Source organism: Diaporthe citri (genome assembly GCF_014595645.1).
Source record: "Diaporthe citri strain NFHF-8-4 chromosome Unknown scaffold_9, whole genome shotgun sequence".
Classification (NCBI taxonomy): domain Eukaryota; kingdom Fungi; phylum Ascomycota; class Sordariomycetes; order Diaporthales; family Diaporthaceae; genus Diaporthe; species Diaporthe citri.
Genome location: NW_025064854.1, coordinates 2,097,244 through 2,121,089, shown reverse-complemented (window position 1 = coordinate 2,121,089; position 23,846 = coordinate 2,097,244). Strand labels below are relative to the sequence as shown.

At 54.0% G+C, this 23,846-nt stretch overlaps 5 protein-coding genes across 5 annotated transcripts; 3 read left to right on the top strand and 2 right to left on the bottom strand.

The window, feature by feature from the left end:
• Positions 1 to 1,766: 1,766 nt before the first annotated feature.
• INS49_015681 (uncharacterized protein) lies at positions 1,767 to 3,586 on the top strand (the record flags this gene model as incomplete). The annotated part of the gene is made up of 7 exons (XM_043176360.1): positions 1,767 to 1,915; positions 1,979 to 2,002; positions 2,065 to 2,248; positions 2,310 to 2,805; positions 2,930 to 2,991; positions 3,050 to 3,280; positions 3,392 to 3,586. 7 exons carry the CDS (start codon positions 1,767 to 1,769, stop codon positions 3,584 to 3,586), a joined length of 1,341 nt encoding a protein of 446 aa, XP_043019815.1.
• An 834-nt stretch (positions 3,587 to 4,420) lies between these two features.
• On the top strand, positions 4,421 to 5,405 carry INS49_015680 (uncharacterized protein; the record flags this gene model as incomplete). Its single annotated transcript, XM_043176359.1, has 2 exons — positions 4,421 to 5,166; positions 5,204 to 5,405. The coding sequence occupies 2 exons, from the start codon at positions 4,421 to 4,423 to the stop codon at positions 5,403 to 5,405; spliced, it is 948 nt and encodes a 315-aa protein (XP_043019814.1).
• A 1,340-nt stretch (positions 5,406 to 6,745) lies between these two features.
• INS49_015679 (uncharacterized protein) lies at positions 6,746 to 14,375 on the bottom strand (the record flags this gene model as incomplete). Its single annotated transcript, XM_043176358.1, has 9 exons — positions 6,746 to 7,588; positions 7,645 to 7,953; positions 8,020 to 8,191; positions 8,253 to 9,991; positions 10,048 to 10,334; positions 10,424 to 12,382; positions 12,451 to 13,174; positions 13,270 to 13,804; positions 13,858 to 14,375. The coding sequence occupies 9 exons, from the start codon at positions 14,373 to 14,375 to the stop codon at positions 6,746 to 6,748; spliced, it is 7,086 nt and encodes a 2,361-aa protein (XP_043019813.1).
• Positions 14,376 to 15,570: 1,195 nt separating this feature from the next.
• INS49_015678 (uncharacterized protein) lies at positions 15,571 to 22,108 on the top strand (the record flags this gene model as incomplete). The annotated part of the gene is made up of 13 exons (XM_043176357.1): positions 15,571 to 15,797; positions 15,855 to 15,899; positions 15,964 to 16,184; positions 16,262 to 16,278; positions 16,313 to 16,440; positions 16,500 to 17,025; positions 17,097 to 17,362; positions 17,436 to 17,872; positions 17,952 to 18,059; positions 18,129 to 18,696; positions 20,242 to 20,790; positions 20,880 to 21,834; positions 21,899 to 22,108. 13 exons carry the CDS (start codon positions 15,571 to 15,573, stop codon positions 22,106 to 22,108), a joined length of 4,257 nt encoding a protein of 1,418 aa, XP_043019812.1.
• Positions 22,109 to 22,182: 74 nt separating this feature from the next.
• INS49_015677 (uncharacterized protein) lies at positions 22,183 to 23,250 on the bottom strand (the record flags this gene model as incomplete). The annotated part of the gene is made up of 1 exon (XM_043176356.1): positions 22,183 to 23,250. One exon carries the CDS (start codon positions 23,248 to 23,250, stop codon positions 22,183 to 22,185), a length of 1,068 nt encoding a protein of 355 aa, XP_043019811.1.
• Positions 23,251 to 23,846: the final 596 nt, after the last annotated feature.

Here is a 23,846-nt window from a genome sequence, read left to right as displayed (position 1 = left end):
ATAGATTGCGGGCTGCGCTTTGTGGCAACTAGACACTTTCAAGGCTAAATACAATCCTGAATTGCTCGTGGGTGGTTGAAAATACGCTGAACTGATGAAATACCGCGTAAAAGTGTAGGTCGAAATGTTTTGCATTCCAAGAAAACGAGGGGAACCAGCCGTACACGGAGTAGTTTCGAAGATGAAGGGGGAAAGCACTTCCTCGTTGTCTGCACAGCTCCTCCATTATCTGCACGCTGTCCCACTCCGAACTTTTGCACAGGCATTCCTCAGAAATTTGTGGTATCCGAATGCATTACCGTCCAGCTTGAGAATCCTTGCGGAGGATGCCGACAGGCAGAAGCAACTAGGTGGGTCAGCCACCAGCGTCGCTCGACAGCTGTGTCGGTCTGCTGCAGCCGCTCGGAGGCGTGGGGTGTCCAGGAAAGACCACGATATGGCCCCTCACATGCTTCTGATGCTGGGGTCCAACGAGGTCGTGTGTCTTTAGTCACCTTTGTGATGTAGCCGAAACAGGTTTGTATCAACAGGAGAGAGGCCATCAAGCTCTCCGATACCAATGCACGCACGCGATGTACATGTTGTTGACCGCACAGGTCCTCATAAATTTGTCCCTCCCCAAAGCGGCATAAAACTTTCGGCAGATCACAGCTTCAGCATCGGCAGCGACCGGAAAACATTGCCAGCGACCCTAGAGCACTGCCGTGGCCTGTAGCATCGAGGGTGCTAAGTGCCTCTTCCATCGAATCGTTATGACCTCAAATGGAGGCTGCTTTCCGTCGCAAAAGCTGCAGTGCAAAATCCAGCAACTTCTTTTTATCCGTGAATGCCTGGTTGAGGGACTTCGCTCCCCCCACCTGCAGGACAAGTGGGACCTCTTCGCACCAGGATCTTGCTACTAGTACTGAATACTTTTCTTCGACGTGAAACAAGGCTCTCGGTCTTGCAGAATCAATGATGTCTTGGAAACCTACCATTTTCTGACCTATGAGTGCCATTTTCATTCTTGTTGACTTCACTTACGGTCTGAAATTCTCCATGGCTGTGCTTGGTAAAATGGCGTCGCCGCTTGCTAGTGACGAATACTATTCAATCAATCCCCTTGCCATCTTGTCAGGTTGAACCAGGAGAATCGGCACCTCACCTGTAGCCCTATCGTTGTATCTCCTGCCCCTTACTGGGTCGAGCCGGAAGTGACGACAGCAATGCGGCGGAAACCCTCTTTGTCGTTAGCCATACCTTTTGCAATATCATAAATATCATCCTGTGACGACCTGGTGAATGGGCTCATTCCTGGAATCGCAACTCGCTTTCTACACGCTCTTTTCAACTGCTCGATACTTGAGCATGCCGTCTATCGTTAACGTTCTTTGGAACGCCATGCTTCTGAGTGGTGTAACTCTCGGAGAAGTATGCAAATGCGTGAGTTTTGGAGTCTTGAATCCGTCTTGCGACATGACAGTTGCTGTCGCTTTACGGCAGGACTATGTTTTAACGCAGGTTTTAGACTCCTTCAGAGCCTTGTTGGCCGTCGCAAGCGCAATGGGAATCATTCAATGATACTATTTCTGGTCGACTTATCCGCACCGTTGCACCTGCATCCGTCTGCTACCCGTCCGAGCCCAACTACAACGAGGAGTCCTGCAACAACGTTCTTTCCAACTGGACGACCTGGAAGTTTCACTCAGCCGCTTCTGCAAGCACCGCGTCAGTCAAGGACTGTCAACCAATATACCCGAACGGAACTAGTATCACTGGTGATCCAAATGCTGGAAAAAAAGGGTTGTCATCTCGGCTCTCTGCCTCCTTACGTTGTCAACGCAACAGACTCGAGCGACTTTCAACAGACGCTTGCATTCGCAGAGAACAACATCATGGTCATCATCAAGAATAATGGACACAGCGGTGTTGCAAGGTGAGTGCAACAGAATTGCTCCGATTTTACATCGCAGGGTGCACAGGCTGACATTGGTGACAGAAGAACGGGTTTCGGAAGCATCTCGTGAGAACCTCCTGTCCCACTGAAATAGAATCGCTGGATGCTTGCTGATTTGAATATACCAGTATCTGGACTCACAACTTGAAGCAGACTGTGTTTCACGAGAAGTTCCAGCCCTCGTCGTGCACGATCAATTCTACATGGAAGGGCAGTCAGATGGCCATCACCGTCGGAGCTGGTGTGCAAGATGGAGAACTCTTCAAGTTCGCTGAGAAGAACAATGTCGTTGCCGTCGGTGGCACAAACATGGTAGCTTCCGTCCATTCGATACCGACGAAGAGTCCCCAATTACTCACCTCTCGGCTCATAGGACGTCGGTGTTGTCGGATGGGCCACTGGAGGTGGGCACGGCTACCTGACCGGTGAATTCGGCATGGGGGCAGACAACATTCTCGAGGCTACTATAGTTACGCCCAACGGTGACCTCCTTACAGCAAACGCATGCCAGAACGAGGATATCTACTGGGCTATCCGTGGAGGCGGAGGCAGCACCTTCAGTGTCATCGTGAACATGACCATGAAGGCGTTCCCCATCCCCAAAATGACGCTCATGGGTCTCAATCTTGTTGCGAACGAAGGCACATCGACGAAGGATTGGTGGAAGGTCGTTGCAAAATTGCATACTCTGCTTCCGGCGCTTCAGGATCAAGGCGTCACGGGTTACTACACCATCGGTGGCCCCCCATCGAGCGAGACCGTTTCACTTGCCGGCTCCTTGTTTCTCTGGAACGCACCCAATGGAACTGCCTTGAATATCACGTCTTCTATTCAACAACTGTTTACCGAAAACGCAGCAGCGGTAAATGGTTCCGTTCAGGTGGTGCCTATCCCGTCTTTCTACGGCCTTCTTGATACGATCATCTCTGCCGGATCATGCAGGAGGAAACGCCATCTCTGCCTCCAGACTGATCAGCCGCGAAGTCGTTACAGGGGATGAGGACCTGTTCGCTGAGGTTCTCATGCAAGTCGGCACCCAAGCAGCTGCACCAGCTGTAAGACCTCTTTCTCCATCTGCAACCACATGAAAGTGTGCTAACGGCAAACGCTTAGGATGGAACTCCGAATCCTTCCATGTCAGGAACCATGACGATTGGTCACGACCCTGTCGATAATGCTTTGAACCCGGCGTGGCGCAAGAGCGTTGTCCACCTGATAACCTCTACGTCGTGGCCAGACTCGCTCCCGCATGAACACGTGTCACAAATCGTCAACGACGTGACATACAACAAGCTGAATGCACTGAGAAGGCTTGAACCCAGCACAGGTGCTTATCTGAATGAGGTTCGCTGCCCGCTTTCTTTCACCACTCCCATTTGTCTACTCACGTCCCCTGGTCCATTAAGCTTGCTGGCCTTGCGTATCGAGAACCCTGCTGATTTGCCGCAACCATAGGCCAACGCTTTCGAATCGGGATGGCAGTGGTCGTTCTTCGGGCCCAACTATGGGCGTCTTCGCACCATCAAAGAAAAGTACGATCCTGAGGGGCTCCTCTGGTGTCCTCAGTGCGTTGGCAGCGAGGATTGGGCGCAGACTGAAGACGGGAAACTGTGCAAGACCTATAACGTTTTCGCCACCTCACAGTCGTGAGAAGCTCACTCATTCTTTCTCGATACTCCTCTCGGCCGCTTCTTCAAGCCTTATTGTTTTCTAGTCACGGCTTCGCTATAGCTGTTGCTCACAATACTTGCAAACAAATGCCCATTGAAAGGGAGCCCCCCATCTTTAATTCTCTCTGCGGACTTTTCCTTTTTGATAGAGCAATGAGACATATACGCTCTGTCTCAATTGGCATGATAATAAAAATCTCATTAAACCAGGATTCAAAGAACTGTGTGCAAGTCTCCTATTTCCATCAACCATATCTTTTGTATGCTCCTTCGCCAACTATGTTAAAGCCTGCAATTCATCTTGGCACTCTTTTCAAGTTGCCAGCATGCTCAGAGAGGCCATTCTAATTAGCGAAAGTCATCTACGTTACCTATATAACTTGCTCTAAGAGACATTTCATTTGTGTAACAGCCTTCTTAAATACAAAAGAAAATTTGTAGGATTATATGTAATCATTCTATCTAGTCACGTAATGCAATGTAAGAGACAACTAGCGGGTGATTCACCTGTTTGTTTGTACAGAAAGAAAAGTAGTCTCAGGAGTAGATTTCTTTGCAGAAAACGCAGCAGTTTATCTTTGTAAGAGGCAGGCTCTCCAAATGCCAGTCACTGGGCCCATTCAATTGACCCATTCATCGCACCCTTGCGGCACTGCCACATATAATAATTATTATTCGCATTTGAAAATTAGGCAGCCATCACGTGACTAGTCTGACCTCTTATATACCGGCAAAGTCCCAGCTCCGCTCCATTTTCCGTTCCACTCTTGATCATCATCATCATCATCCTCGTGATCACCACCACCACATAGCCATGATTGAATCGTCCAGAGAAGTAGGCGATGTGCCCATAGGCGAGGACCCCGCCCGCCTTCTCATAGAAGCAAGCTCGTCCGGCAATGACACCGCCCTCCAGAGCTTGCTATCGCAGCCACAATGGATCAAGACAATACTCGAAAAGCCGGACACCATTTCTTCTGAAATGCGTCCACTTGAAGGTCCAAACGATGTCCGGGAGGTCATGGTAACGCCAATGTCAAACCTCGAACGGGCCCTGAGAGCAGCAGCCATGAATGGCCAAGCTGCAGCTTTGTCCACATTGACCGCCTTCGCAATACAGCAAGGCACTCACCCTGACCTTATAACGAGATGGATAATCAACAAGGTCATCATGAGTGGGAGTGGTGCTGCATTCAAGGCACTAGCATCTGCAAACCCGACATCCAACGTCGTCAACTTCCCGGTCCACCACGGCTTTTGGCCACTTTACGAGGCCGTGAGGCTAAGGAAACCCGATGTGGTCGCTGCGCTGCTCGAGCTTGGGGCGGATCCATTCCGTCCTGTTGATCCGTCGAGGGAACTTGCCACCTACAACTCGTCTCTGCTGTCTCGCGCTGCATTTTCTGAAGGTCCGCGCATGACTAAGATGCTCTTGGAACGCGGTCTCCCTGTCGCTCAGACCGGTGCACTACATACCGCCGCAGGCTGTGGTCAACTCGATACCATGCGCCTCCTGATGGAGCATGGCGCGGACGTGGACGAGGTCCTTCCCCAATTCGAGTTGGTTCGATTGGACGCCGATGCATTTCGCCGCCAGGAGGGGCGAAGTCGGCGCCATGAAGTTGCTGGAGGACAGTGGGGCGCGCTGTGACTTGAAGGATGTGAATGGGAGGACACCTGCGCAACTGCTGGAACGGCGCAACACCCTGCTCGAGGAGCGCAACAACGCTGAGCACAAGATACCGATTGGAGATGAGATTTCTGAAGATTTGGTGCAATACAACCATTTTCTGCGATAATACTAAAATTATGTTAGAATTTAGACACTGTAGCCAAATGCTCACGAAATGCTATACAATCATTACCTGAAGTAAATGAAAACGTACAATAAACCAAGACTTTTGGTGCTAAATAGTGGCTTTTGACATAACACTACTAGTATGCAGAAGATTGAAAAGCCACTGTCCGAATTTATGGATAGCTAAATTGACTGTAATTGCCTACAACTAACATTGGCTCCTGTCCCACTAGGATAATCATTGTTGTTCTAGTTTAGTTTAGTAGAGGAACTCAAAGAATAGAAGTAGTCTATCGTTTATAACGTCCCCGGCCCAGATTCCGGCCAGCCGTTTTCTGGTGCACTGGCACTATAAGATACCTACTTTTTAACCTTCTATAATAAATCCAAATTAAATCCCAAAACCCTAACCCTAGATCCAAAATAAAGGATTTTAAATATAGTTTTATATAAAGATATATTTAAAAATATAAATTTAATTTAATAATTTTAAAATAATTTTTAAAGTTAAATTATTAAAAATATTAAGATTTATATATATAATATAAAGAGTTTTTAACAACTTATATTTCTTAATTTTATACTTAATCTTTTAATAAAATAAATATAATTAAATTTTATTATATATAATAAATTTATTATTATAAAATATTAAATTTTTTTTATATTAAAAATTTTAATAAAGAAATATTAATAAATTTATCTTTTCCTTGTATAAAAAAATATAAGAAAATATAAATTTATAAAATATATTAATAAATTTATAACTTTTAATATAATATCTTTTAATATTATATAATATATTAACTTCTTAACTTATGTTTTAAAAAATAAAATTCTATTTAATTTTATTAAAGAAATATTTACTTAAAAGTAAATGTTAATATTTTCATATAAAATATTAGGAATCCTTAATATTTAAAGCCTTTAATTTTTAAAAAATATTTTAAAAATAATAAAACCATAATAGATTTTTTTTAAGTATTCTTATTATAATCTCCTTTTAAAATAATATTATTTAAACCTAGGTTTAGGGTTGTTGGATTTAATTTGGATTTACTATATGGGTTTGAAAAGTGTGAGTTTGTGTGGGAAAGGCGGCCGGAATCGGGGGGCGGCCGGAATCCGGGCCGGGGACGTTATACATCTAAATTATACTTGAGAACTTTAGTTGAACAAATTAAATCATCTCCACATTTTCTCCAAAAACAAAATGTGCCATATCTTACTTGACTCAAACTAGTCAATGACTCGCAATATTGAATCAAGTGGCATTGTATTCACTGCAGTATAACCTAGCAACTCCATTTCTTCTATCAAAACACTTTCAGGTGACAGCCTCTACCGCAGCAATTTCTTCAAAATCACCTCGCACAGCGCCACCAGCGTGACGGCGCCCACGATCTCCAGCGCGCTCAGCTCGATGCCCAGCTCGGTGCGGACCCAGTTGCGCAGCTCGACGGCGACGAGCGAGTCGATGCCGTACGTCTTGAGCGGCCGCGTCGGCTCCAGCGGCTCGCTCAGCCCCAGGCTCATGGTCAGCACGCCGTTGACGGCCGACACGGCCGCCGCGAGGAGCGTGGCCTTGTCGACGCCGCCGTCGCCGTCGGACCCTTGCTCGTTGTTCGCCGCGGCCCGGAGGATGGCGAGGTCGCCGTCGCCGGCTGCCGCGCCGCCCGCGTCGGTCCGGGGCCGCAGGGCGCTGAAGCGGTGGACGGGCTTCTGCGGGCTGTTGGGCCCCAGCGGGTTGGGGATGCCCGTGATGAGGTTGGCGACGGTGTCGCGGTCCACGGGGCCGGCGGTCTGCTGCAGCAGGGACAGCCGCAGGATGCGGTGCAGCAGGGCCTCGTTGATCGGGGTCCAGCCTTGCATCCGCAGGCGTGCCGCCATGGCGTCGCGGTCGGTGAAGTAGCCGACGTCCTCGATGATGCCGAGGTCGACGGAGCACACGGGGAGGCCCTGTGCGTGGCGCCAGTGGGCGAAGGCGTCGAGGAAGGCGTTGGCTGCGCTGTAGTTGGTCTGGGCGCGCTGGCCGCCCACGCCGCTGATGCTGGAGAGCAGGGTGAAGAAGTCGAGCGGCGTGTCTTGTGCCAGCAATGCGTTGTGGAGGTTCCACGCCCCCTTGACCTTGGGGTCGATGGGGGCGCGGAAGTTGTCGCCCGTTATCGTATCGAACATACCATCCTTGGAGTATCGTCAGCTTTTTTATCGATGCAGCTACAAGAAAAATAACTACATACCTTTAGCACCATGGCTCCCATGATGACGCCTGCGAGGGGTTTCCCGGCGGCCGTTACAGCCCTCTCAACATCTGCCATGACTGTAACGTCTCCCTGGACGAGGTCAACCCTGCATCCAAGCGCCGACAGATGCATAATGGTCGCCTGTGACAGATCGTCGGCGTATCCGCTCCGGGCCATGATGACGAGGTGTCTCGCACCCTCGCGGGCCATGTAGATGGCAAGAGAAGCACAGAGTCCCTTGAAGCCTCCCACGATGAGGTATGGCGCATCCGGCTTGAGGCATGTCTTTGTGACCATGGGTCGGATCTTGAATACCCGTTCTCGTTAGTGACCATACACACAAGCAAGCGTGATAGAGTGGGCAGGACTCACGGGGACCTTGACAGCGTTGCGGGAAGGACTGGAAATGATGATCTTTCCAATGTGCTTTCCGTCGCGCATGTAACGGAGGGCATCGACTATGTTGCCCCATTCAAACGTCTTGCAGATATGAATGGGCTTGATAACACCTTCCTGGCCCTTGGTGAAGATGTAGTCGGTAAGTCTGACATTATGTTAGTCGGGTTTCCTGATTGCACGACATCAGCGGCCGGACCACAACTTACCTGTGAGCAATGGCGCGGTCCTTGCACAGGGTGGACAGATCGAAGGCACGGTACGACGCGTTCCTGTCAAAGGGTTCCATGGACAGCGTGTTGCGCTCCAGGATATCCTTTTTGCCAATTTCGATAAAGGTACCGTTGTTGGCAATGCAGCGCCAAGACTCGTGAAGCATATCCCCAGCCAGCGAGTTCATGATTATATCGACGCCGCGGCCCTTGGTGGCATCCATGAGCTGTTGAGCGAAAGCGATAGAGCGAGAGGTGAAGATGTGGTCATCGGGGATGCCAAACTCCTCGCGGATGAACCTGCGTTTCTCCTCGGTACCGACGGTTACGTAGACCTCAACGGAGTGTTGGGCACAGATCTGCAGGCATGCCAGTCCGACACCACCTGCTGCCGAGTGAATGAGAACCGTCTGGCCATCTCTGATGTTGGCCAGGTCGATCAGCCCGTAGACGGCCGTCATGAAGCAGACTCCAACTCCTGCGGCCTCCTCGAAGCCCCACGAGTCCGGGATCTTGCTCACGTCCTCGAGCCGGCTACGGACGCGGTTGGCAAAGCACCCACCATCTCTGCGGATGAGAACAACCCTGTCGCCCCGCTTGAACTGAGCGCTGGCCTCAGCACCAACCGCCGAGACGATACCAGCGCACTCCAGACCCAGCCGGTCCTCGTTGCTGGGCAGAAAGCCCATGATGTGGGCCAGATCCTTGAAGTTGAGCGCGGCCGCGTGGATCTCCACCTCGACGTCCCGCGGGCCGACCGGGTCGTCGACCTCGGCGAAGACGAGGCCGTCCAGGGTGCCGACGCGCGTGTTGACGAGCCGGGTGACGGGCCCGTTGCGGAAGAGGTGCTTGACGACCGGCTCCGCCGCCGACTTGTCGGCCTCCTCGGCCTTGTTGATGACCGAGTTGGGCACGACGCGGCTGACGTAGGGCACGCCGCTGCGCTCGACCCACTCGCGGTCGACAAACTCGACGTCGTTGACGGCCTCGAGGTGGCGCATGGTCTGCAGGATGGCCTGCGCGCTGGAATCGCTGGTGGAAGACTCGATATCGACCGTCATGACGAGGCAGGTCGGATCCTCGGCGAGGAGGGAGCGCAGGATCCCGACGAAGAGACTGTGCTCGGGGTTGGTGACGGCCATGTGCCCGCCAGACGTGACCCAGAGCAGGCGGCACTTGCGCCTGAACAGCTCCTGCAGCATGGCAAGCTGCTCGTCGCGGACGCGTGGGATGACGGGCGTGAAGACCTCGTCGAGAACCACCACGGTGCTGCCGTCAGGCACCTCGGCCGGCAGCTCCGTATGCTGCGTGACCGAAAGACCAAAGTCCGAGAGCCTCATGATCAATGACTTCTTCTCCGCACTGGGCTTCTCAAAATGAACAACATGTGCAGCCCGGCCGTCTGATAGAGCTGCTGATGCGTGCGGCTTCCTTCCCACGAAGGCGAGATGAGGAGATGCAGTCCCGCTCGGGCCAGTGGAAAGGGGAATTACGCTCTCGAATCCGGCAATTTTAGGCGCCAAATGATGTCCATTCTTGCCATTCTGGTATCCATTCTGGTGCCCATTCTGGCCGTTGGCGTGGCCGTTGGCGTGGCCGTTGGTGTGTCCGTTGGACTGGCCATTAGCGATGGGCCCGGTTTCCTCAGAGGAGATGATGACCACAAGGCCGGCATCGCCGATATCATCACCTTGCAACAAAAGTTGCACATCTTGGGTGCTGTGCGAAGCCGGTACCTGATGACATCATGTTAGTAGACCGTCACTCACGAGATGATTTGGAGGAAGCATACCTGTATGATGGCGACATCGAACGGACCACCAGCCTCTTCAGCTGTCTTCGGGTCATCGTGTACTACAAACTTGACGCCTCCCGCAGCGCCGTATTTGGCTCGTGCCTCAAGTCCGCCGTCCTGTGTAGCAAGAGACAGGCAGTACTCGGACCCGATCTGGGATGTCTCCGAGGCAAGGGCCTTGATACTGTCGAGCCACAGACTCGATGAGCTGTTGCCGTGTGCCTTCTCCAACAGCCGGACATAACCTTGTTTGTGCGCAACGAGGTCGATCAACCGACCCGCAGCTTGGACCGCACCAGCGGAACCTGTCAACACTGGGGAGGGCTGGGAGACCGCGGCAAGGTCTTCGCGCAAGCCCTCCGCAGCCAGGAACGTGACATCAGGATTCCACACCAGCCGGGTAAAGTGTGCTGCAGCTGCGTCTCGGGAGCAGAGTCGAGGGCGTGGTAGTGCAAGCCCTTGAGGCGGAACACAAGGCGCCCGTTGTCGACGTCGTACACGTCCACGTGGGACTTGTACCTCTTCGCGTCCGCCTTGCGGCCCTTGCCGATATACTGTGCGCTCGCGACGGCCATCCCCTTGACGGGGGCGGACGCCTGCGCCGGGATGGTGAGCTCGTCGACGACGGCGGGCAGCAGCAGCTGCGAGACGCCCGCGCGGTGGCCCCGGTGCAGCGAGGCGGAGCCGGCCTGGAAGCACGAGTCGAGGCTCGCCGGGTGCAGCGGGTAGTCGGACTGGCGGTGGCCCGACGCCGGGGGGTCCAGGGACACGAGGGCGCGGTTGCTGCGCCGCCCGGCCACCGCCTCGACCGCCAGCTGCTTCTGGAAGCTGGGGCCGAAGCTGTAGCCCACCTCGCGCATCGCCTTGTACCACGTGCCCGCGGGCGTGCTGTGCTGCAGCGGCGCGAGCTTGTCCTCGCCGGCCACCTCGGGCGCGAAGGCCACGATGCTGATCAGGCCCCGGCAGTGCTCCTGGTCTGACTCCCGGTCCGGGCCGATGGACCAGATCTTGAACTCGTGCCATGCCGTGCTCTTCCGCTCCGTCAGGCTCAGGAACATCTTGACGTCCTGGTCCTTGTTGTCAAGACCGAGGGCGCGGTCGAACCGCACGTCGCGGAGTTGGTAGGTCTGGTCATTGACGCTGGAATCTGGGGAGATGCGGCCTAGGGCCTTGGTCCGCTGGAAGATTGCCTCGATGGCCATGTCAATATAGCCCGAGGCCGGGAAGATGACGCTCTCGCCGATCATGTGGTCTGCCAGCCACGGTTCCTCTTGCACATTGACTATCTTCTTCCATGTCGGCGACTGCCACGACGTGCCCAGAACTTTGGTGCCAAGCAGGTCGTGGTGCACGAACTCGCGGAACCTCCAGTCTGCGCTGGCCTCGTTCTCGGCCCAGTACTGCACCGAGTGGTTCCAGCTGTAGTTGGGCAGGTCCACCACGAACGAGGGCGCCTGTGTCTCCGAGTCCTGGTTCATCTTGGTGATGTCGATCGGGTGTCCGGCGATGAAGAGCGAGCCAGCCATGCCCAGAAGTGCTTGGAGGGACTCCTCGCCACGCTTCCACGCGGCGTGGTACTCGGCCGTGGACTTGTGAAGCTTCTTGATCTGGCCGATGGGGCCAGCAAGGGCACCGCTTGGGCCAATCTCAATCAGCATGTCTACGGCGTCGTCGGCCGCGATCAGTTGGCCGGCGGCCTGGTCGAAGAGGACGGGAGACACCATGTTTCGCACCCAGTAGTCCGGTCCGAGCTTGGCGTCAACCTTGTCGCCCGTCGTGGAGGAGACCATGTTGACGCCGGGCAGGAGCGCGTCGTCGTCCCACTCGACCTGGTCGACGAGTAGTTGCCTGTAAAGGTTGCCCACCTCGAGCATATGCCGGGAATGGTACGCCGCCTTCACCTGCAGCAGCCGTGCAAACTTTCCGTCAGCCTTGATAGCGGCCTCGATCGCGGCAAGCTCTGCACTGTAGCCGGAAACGGTGACGCTCTCGGGGCTGTTGATGCAAGCAATCTCGGCCTCGGTGCCGGCGAGGTAGCGTTTAGTGCCCTCGGCGCTGAGGCCCACAGCCAGCATGCCCAGAGGGGCGGCGGGACGGACTTTTGTGGTGGCTCGCCCTCGAAGGTAGGCAATCTTGATGGCCTGCTCGGGGGTGAGGTAGCCTGCGGCTGTGGCTGCCGCGATCTCTCCCGAGGAGTGCCCGACTACGGATGTCGGCGACACTCCAGCATCGGAGAGGACGCTGAGGAGCGCGAGCTGGAGCGCCGTCACAACCGGTTGCGATAGCTCAGGAGACTTCAGCTCATCCCCCGTCAATTGTTGGGTCAGAGTGTCTGGGAAGAGGTGTCGTTAGTATCTTGTACCAGGCCAAGCTTGGCGAAGAGATTAATTCAATGCTTACCCCATAAGGTCCAAGACGGAGCGCTGGGAAGCTTCTGGAGAGTTTGGTCCAGATGCCGTACTGTGTCTGCGGCTACCGGGTATGTCTCAAGGAGCTGCTTGCCCATAGCGGACCACTGTGCACCCTGTCCGGTGAAGACGAATCCAAGAGAGGGAGGCGTTTCCCGCGTCGTCCCCTTGGTGAGCACCGCGGATCCGAGGTCGGCTTTTGACGACGGAGCTACAAAGCCGCGGTGGAAATGACGGCTTCGCCTCTCGGCCAACGTGTATGCCAGGTCCCTCATCTTCACGCGCACGGTAGGGTCTGAAAGGTGCTTATCCAGCCGGGCAAGCTGCCCCTGCAGAGACGGCGCGTCGTTGGCAGAAAGCGCCACAAGATAGGGCCTTTCAACTACCTCGTCCTCGTCGTCGAACATGTCGAAGCCCTCCGACCCGGCTTCGTACGACGACACATGGTTGCTTAAACCTCCTGCGGCGTCGAGGATGACATGGGCGTTGGAACCTCCGTAGCCAAACGAATTGACGCTGGCCCGTTTCATCCTGTCGGCGGGCCACGGAATGGCCGTACGCGATGGGAGTACGCGCAGCTCTTCAAAGTCTAGATTGGGGTTTGGATCGATGAATGTCGGGTTGCCAGGAATAACGCCATGTTCCAGGGCGAGAATGGCCTTGAGGAGACCTGATATCCCGGCGGCAGGCTCTGAGTGGCCGATGTTGCTTTTGACCTGAGACAGGAATCCTCGATTAGCAGTCAAGTCTCCCGACAAGCAAGGCCATGTACCTTGGTATCATGGGTATGGATTCACAGGGTCAAACTTACAGATCCAATGCGCAGCTTCCTGTCTTTGGGTTGGAACTCGCGGAACACCGACGAGACACCCTTCACCTCGATCACGTCACCGGCTCTTGTTCCAGTCCCGTGGCACTCGACGTAGCCGGTGAGCGACAGGTCCTTGATGCCTGCGCTTTCATACGCACGTCGGATGGCAGCAGCCTGCGCCTCCGAATTGGGACTGGCAATGCCCGCGGTCCAGCCGTCGCTGTTCACGGCGCTGCCGCGGATGATGGCGCGGATGGGGTCGCCGTCGCGGACGGCATCCGACAGGCGCTTGATATACACCATGTTGATCGCTTCGGCCTTGATGTAGCCGTCGGCCTTGGCGTCGAACGTGTGGCACTTGCCGGAATGCGAGGCTGTGCCGCCGGAGCCCATGTGCCAATCCATAACGTGCTCGGGGCTCATATAGAGGTTGGCACCACCAATGATGGCTCCCTCTATCTCGCCAGATTGGAGATAGCGACAGGCCACGTCAAGCCCTGTCAAGCTGCCGGAACAGGCCGTATCGATGGTCATACTGTTGATGGTGGTTAGCACGTAATATATAACACGCTTCCCCTTCATACACACCTTGGGCCTTTGATGTTCAAGAAATGGCTGATACGGTTGCTCAGCATAGCTCGGCCGATACCAACTACCGTGGCGGGTGCCCGGTCCATGGGATCCCGCGCCTGCATGTCTCCGTAGTCACAGGCAAAGGATCCAACGAAACAGCCTATGGGCCGGTTGTCAAGCTGCTTCAGGGTGATACCCGAGTTCTCGAGTCCCTCATAGACAACCTCGAGGAGCTGTCGCTGCTGAGGGTCCATGGAGATGGCTTCCAGGCGGGACAGCTTGAAGAATTGCGCGTCCAGGTCGCGGACGTCGACGTTTTGCAGGTACATGCCGCCAGGGGAGGCCATGGTCTTCTCCTTGCGAGTGCCATCATAGTGTGTCTTGATGTCGTAGCGGGATGGAGGGGGTTCGTTCTTAGCAACGCCGCCGCGCTCGAGGAACTTCCAAAAGTTTTGTGGTGTATCACACTCGTCCGGGAGCCTGCAGGCAAAGCCAACGACGGCGATGGGGTCTTGAAGGGGTTGGTCCCCCATCGCACCGTTGGCGTGGGTTCCCCCAGAATGCCCGTTTTGCAGTCCATTGACCGTGCTGGACATGGTGAGAGTCATTGAATGAGCGACAAATCAATGATAAGATCCAGGGGAAGAGAGAAGATGCAAAGTGAGAAGTGCAGAGCTGATGTGGACTTGAGTTTGTCCACAAGGTCGAGGCTGGAGGGGCTTTATATACAATATCTCGGCCACCGGGAAGAGTCACCCTCCTCCCTTGGACGACTCTATCAGAACATCTTCCTTGCAACCATTCAAATGCGCCGTCTGGGCAACGCTCGTAGGAATCACGGACGGACTATCTTCACCTAGGTACGCTATAAGCCCTTCAATAGCCCATCGATTGCATAAAAACTTTCAAGTTTTTACCCGTATTCAATTATCAATATGTTAAAAATAATACAAAAAAAAAGCCCACTCGTCAACTGAATTAAAATTCAATTCCTTACTATGTCTGTTCATATAGTTCCAAATTGATATTAGCTCCTACTAGCTAGAATTTATTAAATCATTGATAACACCACGCCAGGCACATCCCAGCATCGTGGTTCAAAGGAGGCTGTAGTCCGTGAGCAAGTAACAGACACTGTCAGCCCCCACACCAGTTACCTGGGCAGGCTGAACCGGTAAGGCGCGAGATGGTGTGAGGCTGGGCGACATGGGAACTGAATGGTTCGATAGAGGATAACTACTTGTGGGTCGTTGGATCGATGTGCATGTTAGTGAACCTGACGATAACAGCTCGACTGACAAATTCCGTCTTGGATCGATATGCTTGTTTTTGATGCTGACTAGAGAAGCTGGCGATAACGACTCAACGGGCAAATTACGTCAAAAGGATTCATGACTAACTCACCGTGTGGCACGGAATCCCTCAAAGGAGTCGCTTAGTCTTGGCCAGTGCGCTTCCTCGTGTTCAGGATACTCCGTACCTGATAAATGAATATTACTCAGAACGAAAAATAATAATGGAAGAAAAGTTAATTCCACATGTGGCACCCAGGTCATGTTAGGTACACAAGGTATTACAGCTGTTTCTGTAATCCGGGCTGTCTCGGCTCCATGGGAAAGCGGGCGCAGAAAGCACTTGGTATTTTATAAGCTTGGAGCAGAATGTAATTGTGGAGTTCAAAACTTCAACAGCCGTACAAACGAACAAACATTGCCAACATCGTAGACCATGACAATGTCATCCCATTCCGCCTCTGGCGGCTTCCAGCTGCGCTCCGTTCTTGCTTACAACCTCTTGCTTGCGGTTGGAATCATCACTTTCAGCGTCGGTCTGCTGCGACCTATACCGCAGGTGCCTCTGTCTTCACAGGCCAGCTCCCCCGGGGATGCTATGATATCACCCCCAGACGCTCGGTTTGACCGGGTCATCTTTATGGTTATCGATGCGCTCAGAAGGTATTTGACTGTCTCCCAAAGTATTCAGTTGTCTTTCGACCACTGACCATAGAGTAGTGATATGGTTTTCTCCAACGCATCGGGGTTCAGCTTCACACAGAGGTATGTCAAGATTACAATTAACATGGCTGACTTGGAGACTGCATTGCTAATTGAACTCGGAAAGTCTCATCCGCTCAGGCCATGCACTCCCATTTACCAGCCATGCCGACCCTCCCAGTCTCACAGTCCCAAGGCTGAAGTCCATGACCACGGGCGCCAATCCCTCGTTTCTGGATCTGTTTCTGAACCTTGCCGACTCCGAGGACGCTCTTACCTTGGTTCACGAAGACTCGTGGCTCCATCGCCTGAAGGCGAAGGACCCGTCCCGGAAGCTGGCCTTTTATGGTGAACACACCTGGTTGCACTGTTTCCGTCCATGTTTGACCGCTCGGACACCGTCTCGACCTTCTACCTTCCGGTAGGGTATTTCCAGTTCTGGGTCTTGGGATGGCACAGATTCTGACAGCTTCTAGGACTCAATGACTGGAGATCGAAACATCACGTCCCGTGCCATGGCCGAGCTTCAGAGAGATGACTGGAGTGCCCTGGTCCTCCACTTCCCAGGTGTCGACCATGTTGGTCATCTCCGCGGCCCATACAGGTAAGACATGAGAGGACAAGAACGGACAAGACGCGCAAGTACTGATCTCTTCTTTGCAGCCGTGATATGTTTCTTAAACAAGAGCAAATGGATCGTGTAGTCAAAGACATCTACACGTCCGTCCGCGAGCAAGAGCACTTGAACTCGACGCTCTTCATCCTGGCAGGAGACCACGGTATGAACGAGAAGGGAAACCACGGAGGCTGCACTCCCGGCGAAACCGCCGCGGCTCTGCTGTTTGCCTCTCCCAGTTTGCCTGCCGTAAATCACACTCGGCTTCAAGCACCAGCCCAGCCCCGTGGTGGTAGATACTTGTACTATGACGTGGTGCAGCAAGCCGACCTCGTGCCCACTCTCTCCGGATTGCTAGGGCTTCCAATCCCCCGCAAGAATGTGGGCGCTTTCATTCCTGCTTTCCTCGGGCTTTGGCCTGAGGAAGAGCGGTTGGAGGTGCTCAGGGGCAATGAGGCTCAGTTGAAACGCCTCCATGAGCTGCATTCCCCCGAAGTGGCCCAGAAGTCCCCACCTTCGGGCCCCGGCAACAACACAGTCACAGATGAGACTGATACACACAGACTACTCGAAGTGAGTCTTTCCATCTCTACCAGGAAAATGGCACAACTTGTTGTTATTTGCCTCTAATAAGCGGAAACCAGATCTGCAGACAATACCAGAGAGCTCTGACCCGGGCATCCGGGAACCTGCAGCATCTCCTGATGGCCGGGGGTCTTTTCAGCACACTACTTGCTCTTGGGTTAGCCGTGCGTGCTACCAAGTTCCACCTCGATCCAGTAATCACCTTTTGGCTGCCTGCGGCTGGGATCCTTGGTTCTTACGGGTATGCACTCGTTTCGGGAGCTGTCGAAGAGCAAGAGATTTGGCAGTACGGCGCTTTGGCGATTATTCTTTTTGAGTGCCCAGTGTAAGCCCTTTGTCTTTTCTTTGCCTGGTCCGTTGACCTGCAGTCGAAATTGAGAAGTCTAATTTCAACCTAGGCGGAGCCGTCATGGGATTCCTCATTTCGCAGCTGTTGTCTTCCTGGGCTTTCTCAGTCAGCTGTGGAACTCAGCTGGGCCAGGATCGCCCGCAGCAGTGGTTGAACCGCAATCCGCTGCGAACTGGGGCCTCATCGCAGTCACGATGGTTTCCGCCATCCTCTCGCTGCAAACAGGGCTGCGAGGAGTGTTTCCGGGGTCAAAGTCTCTCTCGGCCGTCGCTGTCCTACTGGGCCTAGGCGCGTTTGTTGTTAAGCTCGCGGCTGCAGCCCGAGACAGTCCCGGCAGTTTTGCTTTCATCCCTGCCCACGTCGAGGCTCGGCTGTTCGCTCTTGACGTGGACTTTGCCCACAACATGCTATTTACGGCAATCCAATTCGCTGCCGTTTTGGTGTTGGCTAAAAGATGCTCCGGAAGGCATACAGGGAAATTCACCGGTAAGATCAGGGCAAACATAGGGAACAAGATCGATTGTGACGAGTTCTGGCTAACCAGTTAATCGCATCACGTGCTTAGACGTCTTGTATGCGTTATTCGGCCTGCTGCAGCTGTATCTTCTGACTTTGTCCCGCGTGTGGAACACGCCGCTGTTTCTGATTTTTGGCCTACAGATAGACCTTTTGTGTGAGTCATTTGATGAAACCCTTCCTCCCTCTAACACCGAACATTGCGTCAACTGACGCTATCAAACAGCACCTCATTTGGCGGAAATGCCGTACGAGCAGATTGCCATCACCTGTGCGTTTTTGGCTCAAAGCTCCTACTTCTCCTTCGGCAACACCCAGGCCATCGGCTCGGCCGACCTGGCTCCCGGTTTTGCCGGCAGCACCAGCTACAGCCTGGTGCCCGTCGTGATCAAGACCATCATGGCCAACTGGGCGGGACCAATATGGTGGTCCCTCGCGTCCTTGGTGTTCCTGGCCGAAAAGGTCCGGATCGCCGAAGACGAAGCCAAGTTCTCCAAAGCCGAGGGGGGCCAGGGCCGGAGTTCTGCGCCGGAGAAAGCCAATTTCCGTGTCTCTTCTGACTACGATGCCCTTTACGGGCCGTTTGTGTGCAACCTGGGGGTGCACACCATGATCATGTGCGCGGCCAGCGCAGTCCTCATGGGGTGTATCGCCTGGATGGGGGACGGGAAGGAGGTGTGGGACCTCCACGCCCCGCGGTTCATCTTCCTATGCGTCTACATCATCTTTGTGCATCTGACGTGCTCCGCCGTTGCCGTAGCCTCGCTCGGATGGTGTTGGCTGGAGCTGAAGGGGTGGGGGCTTCTTCGCTCTGCCAGGGGTTTTTTGTTCTAGGATAGGATTTGGCTTTAGGGTTTTTCTTGGACAGAATTTAACTTCAGGATTCTAGATACTCACGTCAGATAGATAGTCGTACATGGGGGCAGCGGTGAAACTGAAATGGTGATAAGGTTCCGCCACAGAATCCATCCATATTGGCAGCCTTTTTCAGTCTCCTGCAGTCAGCCTTGGTACTGAATGTGCAGATTATGAAATAGGAATGAAGTACCACGGTGATTTGCCCAGCACTAATGAATGGGGCCAAGATTTTAAGGCACGCGAGATGACTCCCAGCTGAATATCATTTCGCAACGCTTGTGGATAGAACTGATACAACTCGTAAAGTGACCAATTGCCTGATGGAACCCACTCCTTAATTTCAAAGAAAATGTATCGAGAGTCGATAAGGCTCTAAATATTGAAGTATATTAAGTAATTAATGCATTCAATTTGTTTTTTAACAAAATAACTTTTTCTAAGCTAACACTTTATGTAATATAACTTATATAAATTATAAATGCAAACCACTTATTAAAGGCATAATAATTTATATACATTATTAAAAGTATATATTTATTTGATTTATAAAGAAATTGTATGTATAGCTTAACTTAAAAATTCTTTTAAATTACGTACGAATTTGGTTTAAGTGGGTAGAAAAGTGTGTGTTTAGGGTATAAGTTTCCGGGGGAGGAGGAGGGGGGGTGGGCAAAATCGCAAGGGTGGCCATATGGTTGCACCCACGTTGCTTCACTTATGTGACATGTCCCTGAATGAAGCACATGGCTGAGGCTCCTGCCACGCTCATCACCCCACGTGTTGATCGCTGCAGGCAGTCTGGGAATAGAATCCTCGCTGACCTGCCAAGAGCTGGAGATAGGAGGACTGGCGGACAAGCAAACTTCCGGATCGGATGATGAGGCAACTGGGTACAGGATCCTCCAGGGCGCACACGATCAGTTGCCAAATAGAGGCACTGGGAAAATTTTGGCGAAGAAGCCAATGTTGTCTCGTCCCTTGATCTGGTAAGTGGGCACGTGAGGATTCAATAGTCTGACCTACTGGTGTGAGAGTGGGTAAGCACCTTGTCCGCGGAGAATGGGATACCGGACGGCCCGTCAGCTGTGCCGCCATGGATTGGCATCCAGGGCGTGAATTAGTTCACGCACCTGCGCACATCTTACGGATCTTTCGGCTATGCAACTATACGATAGATACATATGTAAGATGCATCTAAGCGGAAACAACAATCATTGGTCGTTGAATGGATTAACTGCCAACCCTTGGCATGGCATGATGTTGGGGATTTTGTCCCATGGAAATCTTACATCGTCTATCAGGTCCAATAATCGTTCTCGTGGGGTTGATATTGTTCAGTTACAGCTCGTTGTCTCCGCCTTGTTTCCTCCGCTTCCTTCCCTTCGTTCACGCCTGCGTGACAAATCCATGTTGCAGCTATAGATTTCAAGCTTGCACTCCGCCGGTTTAGTTCCGACAGAATAGCACGAATACCCTGGCAGCACCTTCTCCCTATCTTTTCCTCGGGTCATCATGGCCGAGCAGACACTGGCCAACGCCTCAGGGCCTCCACTCGGGCTGGTGGTACCAGGCCAGACCCCCGAGCCCATCACCTCAGGCTCTGGGGCGGCTCCAGCTGGGGCGCGAAACCCCTCCAAGCGCAGCAAGCTGCAGACCACCGTCGTCGTCGCGTCGCTCTGTGCCGCCGTCTTCGTCGCCGCCCTCGACGTCACCATCATCACCACCGCCCTGCCCGCCATCACCGAGTTCTTCCGCTCCCCCAACGGCTACCAGTGGGTCGGCAGCGGCTACGTCCTGCCGCACACGGCGAGCGTGCCGTCGTGGGGCAAGCTGTCAGACGTCTGGGGCCGGAAGCCTGTGATCCTCGCCGGCGCCGTGCTGTTCATCGCCGGCAGCCTGCTGTGCGCGCTGGCTGAGACCTTCCCGCTCTTCCTCTTTGGCCGCGCCGTCCAGGGTCTTGGTGCCGCGGGGCTGATCACCTTGGTCAACATCTGCATCAGTGACCTGTTCTCGTTGCGGGACCGGGGCTTGTACTTTGGCCTCGTCTCCATCGTCTGGGCCCTGGCCAGCGGGCTGGGACCTGTGCTTGGCGGCGTCTTACGGACCAGTTGACGTGGAGGTGGTGTTTCTGGATCAACCTCCCCATTGGATCCGTCGTCTCCATCCTCATATTCTTCCTCCTCCGGCTTGATACCGTCAAGACCTCGGTGCGCGATGGCCTGCGCTCTATCGACTGGATCGGCACTTTGTTCATCAGCGGTAGTGTCCTGATGGTCCTGTTGGGCCTTGACTTTGGCGGGAACACGCACCCTTGGGACTCGGCCACTGTCATCTGCCTGATCGTCTTCGGCGTCATCTGCGGCGCCCTCTTCGTCCTGCACGAGGCGAAATGGGCCAGGTTCCCCATCATACCGGTCGAGATGTTCAACACTCGCTCCAGCGCCGCGGCTTTTGCCCTATGCTTCTGCCATGGCTTCGTCTTCATAGGCATTGCATACTATCTCCCCTTGTATCTACAAGCCGTCCTCGCGACAACGGCCCTTCGCTCGGGGCTTTACCTGCTGCCATACATTCTCTCCGTCTCTATCTCGGCCGCGTTCACCGGAGCCTTCATCCAGTGGACTGGCAAGTACATGCCGTCCGTCTACGTGGGAGGCGTGATGCTCTGCGTGGGTGCCGGACTTCTCATCAGTCTGGGCCCAGAGCCCCAATGGGCCAAGATTATCGGCTACCAAATTGTTGCCGGTACGGGCGTCGGCTTCAACTTCGAGGGCCCCTTGCTGGCGGTCCAAGCCGTCATGGGCGTCGAGCACGTTGCCACCGTCACAGCCACCATGGGCTTTGTCCGGACCATGTCGACGGCCGTCTCGATAGTCGTCGGCGGCGTGGTATTCCAAAACCGCATGGTCAACCAATTCTCAAACCTAGCGGCGTCCTTGGGCCCAGAGCTCGCCAGGGAGTTGGCCGGCTCAGAGATTCTAGCCAAGCTAGACGTCATCACAGGACTTCCTGGCAGCCAGCAAAGAGCTGTGCGAGAGGCCATTTCGAATTCACTCAAGGACATGTGGATTATGGTAAGCTTGTGCAACATTTTTAAGTGTCATTGCCAGTCTTCTAACCGAGTTCACCGTTTCCCAGTATGTTGCGTTTGCAGGGGCGTCTCTGGTTGCGGGGCTCTTCATCCGCGCATACCATCTAAACACCGAGTTGGAGGTCAAGAGTACGCCCGAAACGATAGCGGAGAAGAACGCTTCACGACAACAAGGACAGCAAAAACAACATTCAGAACCACCACAATATCAACAAGAACAGAGTGGACTATCGCAGCCGAGTGGACACCAGGTGTAGACGCAACGCAGAGTCATGCAGAGTTCGATCACTTGGCAGTTACTAGCAAATTTTAAAACTTTTGTAACTAAGGCTCATACTCCCTTCTTGAACACCTCCCGTGCCTTTGAATCACACCACTCCCAAAAGCGCTCAGCCGCGCCGCCACGCAACGCCTCCTCGATGTCCTCGCGCGCACAGCGCCGCATGATCCGCCCCCACGGCATCACGTAGCACCCATTATTCCCCCCGGCAGCCACGTCGGGCGCAAAGCCGGCATACAGCATCGACAGCACGCCCATGTGGGCATCGTACATGGTCGGCCTCATCAGCCACATGATAGGGCCCGAGACGTGGCGCCAGGCGTCCGTGCGGAGCTGCCCCGGGTTGACAGCCGCGCTGGCGACGCCGTCGTCACGGAACCGGCGGGCGCACTCGCGCGCGAGGAACCAGTTCCCGCACTTGGACACGCCGTACGCGCGCCACGGGTGGACCTGCAACAGGGCCGCGTCGTGCTCGAGCGCGGCAAAGTCCACGCCGCCCCGGGGCGTGAACGTTTCCATCGACAGCGAGGCCGTCCAGACGACGCGCACGGAGCCGGCGGCCACTCCCGGGAGGGAGGCGGTGGCGGCGAGAAGCGGGCGCAGGGCCTGCGTCAGGGCGAGGGGCGCGACGCAGTTGGTGCCCAGGTGCGCCTCGAGCCCTTGCGCCGTCGTGGTGCCGCGGGGCTCGTTGGCCACGCCGGCGACGTGGAAGAGCACGTCGAGGCGGGACTCACGAGCTGCGAACGCCGCGGCGAAGGCGTGGACGGAGGGCAGGTCTGCGAGGTCCAGGGGCAGGAAGTGGAGGGTGCCACATTCGGGGGCGTCATCCGCGTGGGTGGTGTTTTGGTAGGCACTCTTGACTTCGTCGATGGCCTTTGCTGCGCGCTCGGCGGAGCGGCAGGCCAGGTAGACGATGGCACCGCCAAGGTGCAGGGTCTTAACTAGCTCAAGCCCGATTCCGGAGTTGGCCCCGGTGACGATGAAGACGCGGCCTGCTGCTGAGCCCTGGGCAATAAGGTCTTGGGGGGCAAAGGCTGGTGCTGGGGGCCAGCACTGTGAGAGGAAGCTGCGCAAAAGGCTCAGGGCGGACGAGTCCGGATGGAACCAAGGAGTCGCCATGGCGTGAGGAATTTGCCGTTGGAGACTGCAACTGTTCCATTAATAATACTGGAAAAGAAATCGAACAAATTTATCAAATTAAGCAAAGGCGCGCCATCAAAGCTGAACAAGACGTCAGATATTTTGTGGAAAATGGACTCATGGGCGGTCGCTTGAGGCTCCTATACTTCTCTCGATGTAACACGGAGTCGCTCACCGGTAGGAGCTAGAATTCCTTCGTACCCCGTAATCTCCCGCGGGATGACTGATTAACTGCCTGCCCAGAATCCTAAATCCTATAGATACTTGGCTTGCTATTCGTTCCAGCCAACAGTCCATATAACTTCCTTGTTTTGGTAGGAATCAGAACTGCATATGTCCCCATACAATCCCACGGGGAAGATCCGTAAGATCCGAGCAATTAACCAAACCCTTATTGATGCATATTCATCACTTCATGCAAGTCTGTGAAATATCTGTCGATTAGCATCGTGATTTTCTTGGACTGTTATTATGAACACTTATCAGTCATTCACATGTGAGCGCTAGTATAAGTGAGGCAATATTTCCTCCTGCGGCGATGGGGGTAGTCATGTATATATTGAACCAGTAGGCGC